Below are 9660 nucleotides of genomic sequence, written 5' to 3'. Positions count from 1 at the left end.
GGTCCCGACTCTTTTCGCTCAGCCGTTCCTCAATGGGCCGCAGTGGAACCCAGGCAGCCTGCAGCCTCAGCATACGGTGAGGAGCCTGGACCGGGCCCTGGAGGAGGCGGCCAACTCCGGCATCCTGAGTCTCAGCGGCAGGAAACTCCGAGACTTCCCGGGCAGCGGCTACGACCTGACGGACACCACCGAAGCAGGTGACAGGACTGGGGGAAGGGAAACTGGCTGCGGGGAGGAGGTGTGGGTGGCGGGTGGCTGCGCGGCCGCGTCGTTGCTGGTCTGGGCGGGCTCGCGGGGGCGGCGAGATTGCCAAAGTCCGAGCAGCCGGTTCTCCTGAGCCCGAGCAGCGGAGCTGGGAGCTGGGGTGGGTGCGGAAGGAGGCTGAAGGATGTGTGGGAGCAGGCTGGGGTTAGGAGTGAAACAGAATGCTGTTAAAGCGAATTTCCAGGTACCGGTGGGAGGGAGGTATTGACACCTTCTTTGGCACACTTCTTTCAACTAACCTCGATGTTCCCATCTTTCCTCTGGGCTGGGAGTGAGGAACAGACAATGCATAAAATCATAATCTCTGCATATTACTTAAAAGCGTACGAGCCTGCAAGAATGGCTTAGCCCTTTTAGGAGCATGTCAGCAATTTTGCCATGGTTCGTCTGTGTTCTTATTTTGTATATGGTTTAATCATCCTAGGATATTCTTGGTTTCTTTCATGTCATGTATGCCTTTAAAGATTGAGATTTTTAATTTTCCTAGTATTAAGAAGGTAGTGGTGGTTACATTAGTATTTGCTTCAGTAGCAAATTAAATCGTCGATCACTTACTTACATGACTGGTTGCAGGGGAAGATAATCCTGGTTTTGAGTTATGTTAAGAGTCTTCATTTTTATAGCAGGAAGAGCCAGAAATTTTAAGGGCATTTTTTGGAAAAAAAACACACTCCATTCTTTATGAAGTTGTGGATTAATTGCTTGTCATTTTAGGTAAGAAATGTGCTGTTGTAATGTTCTTCATGTACTCTGGCTTAGTCTTTGTTGTGGCTGGCATTTTTTGTTAGGAACACACTTGTCTTTCTCTTTTGCTTTGCAAACCAGTATTGCTTATTTTAGCTATTTTTTTGGTTTGATGAAAGGGTTTTTTGCTTTCCATAATCTTTAAATTTGCTATTTATGTGTTTATCTACTTTGCCAAAATAAATCATGTAAAATTATTTTAATAGGTGTAGTGTTTTTTAAAGTATATAGTAAGTAAATTCACCCATGATGAGAAGTAGTAAAATACTTTTTTTTTTCAGGACAGGACAATTTCTGTATATTTAGTTTGTAGAAATTAAAGGAAAGTATGTGTGTTGGAAGAGGATGGAGAGAGAAGGAAAACCTATAATCAAAGCTTTCCACTCAGTGATTGTCTTAGGCATTTTCCTAAGATCTATGAATGCATCATCAATACCTGGCTTTGTATTTTGGGAAGCACATTTGAGTATTTACTCTTTCACTTTGACCACATTTCCTAAACAATGTGTTCATATGCTTGTGATTCTATTGTCAAGATACTGTATTACACTTGATGTATTCTTCAAAGGCTTCAAGAAAAAGGGCTTCAAATTGCATCATTAGAGATTTTTTTTTTTTTGGTTATTGTTCTTTATAACCTACAAAGGATCCTTTTATTGGTAGGACAAAGTTAAGCATCCTTGCTTGGCATTCACGGCTTTCACTGTGTGGTTCCTGTTTATTATTGCAACCTTGTCTCTACAAACCCTCCTAAACAGAACCTTCTCTTCCAACTAGGTCAATCCCCTGTCTCTTGCATATATTTTGTGCATTTCTGTCTCATCTTTATACAAGGTTATCTGTGTGCTTGGGATTGCCTTTTTTTTTTCACTTACTTAATTTTGTTCAAACTCTAGCTTTTCCAAGAAGCTGTCTCCAGCTCCCCTTAGTCCATAACAGTCTCCTGTTTCTCTGAATTCCCATGATACTTATTGTCTTTACCACTTGGCAGTGCTGGCTTTATCTTCTTTTTGTTTCTGTCTTGCTGTTCCTAAAAAGATAGAGCCCTTAAAAGAAGAAAATAAACCATATACTTGTTTAGCCTTCTCATTCTAGATTCCTTTTATTATATTTGATATTTCTTATAAATATGAATATCATTTTATTTGGTTATAACCTTTGCTTTTAAGCCTTCAATTGTTTTTCTGAGGTAAGCTGCAAAGCAGTCCAGAACCATATTTGTTCTTGGTAAACATTCATTCATCAAAATCATTTCCTTCCTTCCTTCCTTCCTTCCTTCCTTCCTTCCTTCCTTCCTCTCTTCCTCCTTTCCTCTCCCCCCTTTTCTTTCTTTTTGTTCTGGGAGTGTGACTGGAACTCAGGGCATCATGCATACAATGCAAGCACTCTACCACTGAGCTATACTCCCAGTCCCCATCATAATGTTTATCAATGTCTGCATTAACACAGGACTTCTTGAACTAATTTCACTTTTTTTCAGTTCACTGTGTGATCCTTATGGGAACACTTCAAGATTAGATAGATTGAAAAAGATCTTGTGCTGTTCTTTCTTTCATTTAAATGATATATCTATGAGTGACTCATTTGTCATTTGTTTTTGACAAAATTCAGCAATTAACTATTTAGGGACAATATTTTTAATATATCAGTAAGCATTATATATAAATGAAAGCCAGTACACCAGAATTGAAAAATAGACTATATTTGAGGTTATACATAGACACAAACACACAATACCTGTATGCACAATATACTTTCTGTTTGATGAAAACATTTCTCTTGGTTATACTGTTACAGATACTTAAAATGACTTTCAATGGGATAATGTTTTAGAATCAAACTGAGTAGCTAGATAAATAACGAATGGTTTATAGGATTGGAACGAGATCAGAGGAAGGAAAAATGCTAAGAAGCTATTCTAATAATCTAGCTGAGTGGTGGTGAGAAAATGGGCTGAAACAATAAAATGGGGAGGTTTTAAATTTTTTTTTATTTTTCCCTACATGTATAAAAGTGGTTCCCCACCCTGGATACACATTAATATTGTAAGGGAGTTTTCTTTTAAAATACATGCTTGGATCCCACCCCAGCCCAATTAAATCAGAATCTCAGGAGCTAAGATACTTTAAAAAAATCTTTCTACCTGATTTTAATGTGCAATCAAGGTTGAGGAAACCCCAGAATGGCTCATTTTAAAAGTATGTAAGAGCTATTTGTTTTGTGAGTGAATGAGAACGTTGATAAAAGTTTAGTGATTAACCTAAAGCCAGTTGTTTAGAGGGTCAAAACCAAAACTAGGAACCAAGTGTTCAAGTTCTAGTTCAGTATTCTTTTTTAGTAGACTTGAATGAAGCTGAGCCTCATTTTTTCATCATATTGTATCTATCACATATTGTGAATAGAAATTTACTATGAACCTATAGTTTCTTTAGTTTTTATGCATATAGTTTCTTTAGTTTATATTTCATATTAAAATAGAGCTCCCTTGCAGAGTGCACACCTGTAATCCCAGCACTGAGGAGGCTGAGAATCACTAGGAATTCGAGGCCAGCCTGGACTACATAGTGAGTTCAGGGCCAAGCTAAACTACGTAGTGAGACCCTGACTTAAAAAACGAGACCCCCCCGAAAATAGTGCTCCCAAAACCTCCTGTTTTATAGGCTTTGCTATGAGGAAAAATAGAGAATAGGTAGCTGTTGTCAAAGTTTATCTTTGGTGTCTTTTTATTTCTGGTGCCTGTTCTTCACAAGCTCCCCTCACCCCATCCTACTGCCTTACTTGTTTCTCTTTTCCTCTCCAGCTTCACTTCCCTTTTTTTACTGGTCTGGAGCTCAGAGCTAAATGATTATGGCAGAGAGTAGAACAGGGGGAGTTAGCTAATTTTTTTGAAACCAGTTGTTGGTTTGTGCTCAACCTTTTGGAGTATCTGCCTTTCAGAAACTCCTTGAATAAAATTCTAACCTACAAAAGGACATATAAACAAGAATCAGAAAGTTGGCAGCCTATTTTAGGAAGGTAACTCATTATATAACCAACTCTTGCTATAATGTTTACATTGAGATGGTTCATACGTAGACTTGGCAAGACCAAGGACAGGAACTTTTTGGATGTGATAATTTGTTGATTTGAAAATGAATTCAATATACCCAAACAAATCTTTAAATTTTTCATAGTTGTGCCTTTCACTAGTACTATAAATAAGGAGATGCATTTTAGTCTACTTGGGGACGGCTTCTTTGTACGATACTCCCTATTTATTTATTTTGGTGCTGGGGATTAAACCTGGGTAATCACATGCTAGGCTCATGCTCAATCACTGAACTACATATCAGCCCACATGCTACCTTTTCATGCCCATGAACAGTACGTCTGTGAGACAGATTTAGCAATTTTTACACAAACCAGACTGTGCTGGGTATTGGATAATCACATGTTTTCTGGCAAATCAAGAGTCACCTCTAGTATTTCCTACATGTGCTGGTTCACCTCTTCAACTGTGGGACACAGGGCTTTGTCTCAAGTTGTAAAATGGAACCAGATAAACACAGAATTTGATTTGTTTACATAGATAAAGATCCTTTAGTGAATTTACTGTAATGTGCCTATGATTGTGATTTTGTGGCCTGATTCACATATCTGCTTTCTTTTATGTAATAAATGTCTTCCTGGAAAACCAATTCTGAAGCACTTTTTTCAGTTGATGCCTATTTTAATTGCCATAGATTAAATTTTAATCACTGAACCTTGTAATGATTTATGCAGGTATGAATTCTCTAGTGTAAATAATTGTTCCTTAATTTCTTTCCTTTATGGATTTCTTAAAATAAAATATTAGCTTAAATTGGAGGGTACATTCATTAAAATAATACCATTTACATAGCTCTTCATAAATTTCTAAGTACTTTTGTATATATACATTTTTCTGTTGTATCCTAATAAGTAATGCTGTGAGCCTGGCAGAGTACATAGTAATTATGCCTTGTGGTTAAGAGAGTTTAAATGATTTGCTGGTGAGAAGAGCAGAGTGTAGGTTAGAGCCTGTTTTTCAGCTCTAGCACTGTCCTAGTGCTGTTTCCCCTGTAATGCTTCTCTTTATAGCAAAGCTGTTATTAAACACTCAACCAAGAAATTATTTATTCTGAAAAATAAATGTTTATTTAACTTCATAGGTTAAAGTCATTGTTTGTGGTATTTTGTGTTTTGTTTACTTGCATAGCTTTTTAATGCCTTTGTCTAAAAGCTTTAGAATAGATTCACTAAACAAGCATTTATTGAATTTCAACTTCAGAAGCATGATTATTGCTAATAGAAAAGAAAGAGACATGATTCTTGTTTTTGAAGGGTTTATAAATAGTTGAATGTGTTTAGTAGCATGTGTTATAGTTAGAAAAGAATTGCATTACAACATTTAATAGTATTCAACTAGTATACTTTAATAAATTGTACAAATAAGTGCTGCGGCCTATTCCATAAGGCTTAATTTTATTGGGGGTTAATTTAGTTTGGGAAAACTTCCTGAAAATTTAGGAAAGAGGTTTGAGGTATAGCTTTATGACTGAACAACTGCCTAGCATGTCCTGGGCCCTGGGTTTGAGCCCCAGCACTGAAAAAACATGTTATATATTTGCAACATGACAGTTATAAGAATAGATGTGGTTGATTAGGATATTTTACAGTTGGAGTTGGTGGAATGCTTTGCTTAAAGTTTAAACTATAGTATTTCAATTTAGACTACTTGTAGTATGAACTCTTCAGTGTAGATTACTTGTAGTATAAGCACTTATTTGGAATCAAAAGCATAAAGGTGGACTAGATTCAAAGCCCTATTGACAACATAAGAGGTGATGCTTGGAATACTTTTCACAAGTAACAGTAATTCAAAACTTATAGCATATTGATTTACTGGGGAGTGGAACTAAGGGCATATTGATTTCCTGGGCAGGGGTGCTATTTGTTTAAATTCTAGGCATACATTGAGACTTTGATAAAAGCATGCTATTCTCCTAGCTCCGCCTAGCAGTCCACTTTCAGTAATGCTTAAACTACTTGATGCTGACCTTCATTCTACAGAGAATGGTTGTTATCATGATCTAGCAAAAGAAATCTTTTAGTTTTCTCTTTTCCTCTATACTTCGCATATATTCAGATACTTCTTAGAGCATTACAATGCTCTTGTAGAATCATTTCTCTGAAAAGTTTCGCAGAGTTAGTGGTCTGCTTCTATTTCATGTGAAAAATGCCTTACACTCCAGGGAACCATTTAAGGTAATAAAATAAAACTGTACAAGGCAGTTTTATAGCAGTTCAAGTTTGTGTTTAGTCTCACTTGCAACTAGTTCACCCAGTCTACTAAATGTCGGTCTGTCTGTCTGCCTAAGTATCTTAGTTGTCCTGGGGCTTAAAACCAGGGTCCTGGGCATGTTACATCCCAGCCCTGGAAATGTTTTTTTCCCCACAACTTGGGGGTGCTGCTGACATCTAATGGTAGAGGTGAGGGATGCTTTCAGGCATCATTCAAGGAGAAAAGCATAGCCCTCCACCACAAAGACTTGTCTAGTCCAAAATGTTAATGGGCCTAGGATAGAGTAAGATAAACATCATAACTGAAAACACAATGCAGTGCGTGTTCAAAGGGGGAATATATGACATTTGGTTGAATCATTGGAATATCAGAGGAAACTTTAAAAAGAGAGTGAAAGGTTGGGTTTAAATGACTAGGCATCAAATTTTGTAGTTACACATAGAGGGAAGAAACCACATGAATATTGACATCCTAGAGGCTCTTCAAATTCATTATATCACATAATCAACTCTTGTAATAACCCTAGGCCCCCTCATCACCCAGATCAGAAATTTGGGTGTTATTCCTGACTCTTTTCCTTCACTCTCTGTATCTAGTTAGGAACTAAGGCCTGTTGGTCAAAGCTCTTTGAATAGCTTTCAGATAGATGTTTCCTTCCTGTCTATTCTTACTGCCATTGTCTTTTCTCTTCCTCACCTTTAACTGGAGCTGTCAACAGTTATCCCAGTTTCTGTTCTGTTTGCTTCAAGTTTGCTTCAGTTAATCCTTCACCCTAACTAGCTAAACTACTGTCTCAAATTGTGAAGCTGATTGTCATTTGTTGCTAAACACCTTCAAACCAGTAGCCAGTTACCTAACAATACATTTCAAAATCCTATTTCTTTGTTCTTGGTTTCAAGAATAAAATAAAAAACTAATACTCTATGTTTTAACTGTGGTCATTTTCATATTTTATTACTCAATACATATTAAATTACTAAAGATTAATCCAAATAATGTGAAGCTGACTTTACTATTTTGGATGGCTGCATTGTCTTTCATTGTGTGAATATACCACACTCAATTCACTTTTTCACTGAAGGCTATTTTCATTGTTTCTGCTTTTTTCTCTTGGTGAACAGTGCTGCTGTTTCTGCTTTTTTTTCTTATGACCCGTACTGCTTTAAGCCTTATTATCCATATTTCTTACTGCATGTGTGAAATTTTTTTCTTTTTATAAACTTAGAAGTGAAATTGCCCCGTTATATGATATGTCAGTGTTCAAACCAGTTTATGGTTTGCATTTCCATGGACATGCGTAAGAAAGCCTTATGAACCCATATTCCACCCAATATATAGTATTATCAGATGTAAAACCTTTAGCTAAATTAGTTTAAAGTACTATTTCAGTGAAGTCTTTCTTCATTTAAATTTTTCTGATCACCAGTGAAGATGTCTGCTGAAGTGCCTGTTGGCCATATATATTTCTTATATTTGAAGATAGCTTTTCATTTATTTTGCTCATTTTCTATTGGATATTTGTTCTTTCCTTATAGAACTCTATAATATTATGTACTATAATATATATATAAAAGGTATTATAATTTTGTAATACTCCTTACACTAAAAATTTTGTCAGTTTTGTATGCTATGATATCTCAACTTATAGCTTGCCTTTTTACATTTTAGAGTATATGTTGATGAATAAATCTTTGAAATTTTAATACAGCAAAATTTATAAATTGTTAATTTTGTAAGGGTTTTTTTGTCTTGTTTTAGAATGGGTAAAATCTACTAATCTACAGCTTTACTTTTTTGTGTGGTACCAGGGAATCTAGGACCTTTGCATTATCCTGAACCCTTTTTATTTTGAGACTGGGTCTTACTAAATTGTGAAGTTGCCCAGGCTGGGCTCCAACCTACGATCTTCCTTCCTCAGGCTCCCTGAGTACTAGGGTTACAGATGTGAGCCACCACACTAGGCTTACTGAGAGTTTTAAAGCATTATTTTGATGTTTAAGTTCTAAGTCAATATAGAATTGATTTTTAAATATAATATGGGATAGAGGTTCAATTTAATTTTTTAATGTATCATTTATCTTTCTGGATACATCCTTACCTACTTTTCTTTTTAACATTCAATGAAATAAAATTTACAAACCAAAAATTAATCCTTTTGAAAATATATTGCTTATTGAGTTGTATAATCATTACTACAATATAATTTTCAAATATTTTCAACATCCCAAAAGAAATCTGCATCCATTAGTCCCTCCCTATTCTCTTTGCCTGCCCTCTCCCAATCCCATCTAACATTAGGCAACCACTAGTCTAACTTTTTGTCTATATAAATGTGCCTATTCTGGACCTTTCCTGTTATGATTCATACAATATATGGCTTTTGTGACTGGCTTTTTTCATGTACTATGTTTTCCAAGTTCATTTATGTTGTAGCTTTATCAGTATTGTATTTCTTTTTATTTCTACTTGATATTCCATTATTGTTTCCACTATTGGGGTATTATGAACAATACTGCTGTGAGCATTTATGTAGAAGTTTTTGTGTAGATGTAGGTCATTTCTCTTGGGTGTGTATATATATATATATATGTGTGTGTGTGTATATATATATATATATATATGTATGCATGCAGGAGTAGGATAACTGGTCATATGGTGATTCTATGTTTAACATTTTGAAGAAATGCCAAATTGTTTTTCAGAGTGGCTGCATCATTTTACATTCTCATTAACAGTGTTCTATATAAGGATTCTCATTTCTCCATGTCCTCAATGATGCTTATTATTGTATTTTTGCTTATAGCCGTGCTAGTGACTGTGAAATGGTATCTCATTATGGTTTGGATTTGTGTTTCCTAAAAGACTAATGATGTTGAACACTGTGACAGATGCTTATAGACTTATAGATTTCTTTGTAAAAGAAATGTCTATTAGATTCATTTGTTTTTAATTTTCTAAAAATTTTATTTTGAGACAGGATCTTTACTGAGTTTTTAAATTGCTCCTACTGGGTTTGAACTCAATATTCCCTCCTCAGCCTCCCAACATGCTGAGATTACAGGTGGTGCCACCATGCCCAGATTTCACTAGATTTTTTTAAAATTGCACGTGCACTTTATTTATTTTTTAAATGAATTTTATTGGTACATTTTAGGTATACAATATGACATTCATCGTTGGAAATTTGTACCTTTACATAATACATCTTGGTTCTTATTTTTTTCCCATTCCCTTGTCCTTCCTTCAACCCCTCCACCCTTCTGTATTTACAAAGACTTTGTTTACATTTTTTCATTTTCTCATATTAATTCCGTTCCCTTTCCCCTACATCTTTTTTTTTTTTTTTTTTT

At 35.7% G+C, this 9660-nt stretch overlaps 1 protein-coding gene across 1 annotated transcript in view; it reads left to right on the top strand.

The window, feature by feature from the left end:
• Nucleotides 1–9660, top strand: part of Lrch2 (leucine rich repeats and calponin homology domain containing 2) — a 127993-nt gene that overhangs the window by 33719 nt on the left and 84614 nt on the right. Inside the window, exon 5 of the mRNA XM_010603119.2 lies at nt 6–197. Within this exon, the coding sequence (XP_010601421.2) occupies nt 6–197 (192 nt within the window). The remainder of the gene's footprint in view (nt 1–5; nt 198–9660) is intronic.

Source organism: Fukomys damarensis, unplaced genomic scaffold (genome assembly GCF_012274545.1).
Source record: "Fukomys damarensis isolate Sample0158 unplaced genomic scaffold, DMR_v1.0_HiC HiC_scaffold_39, whole genome shotgun sequence".
NCBI lineage: Eukaryota > Metazoa > Chordata > Mammalia > Rodentia > Bathyergidae > Fukomys > Fukomys damarensis.
This window is presented reverse-complemented; position numbering and strand designations above follow the sequence as displayed.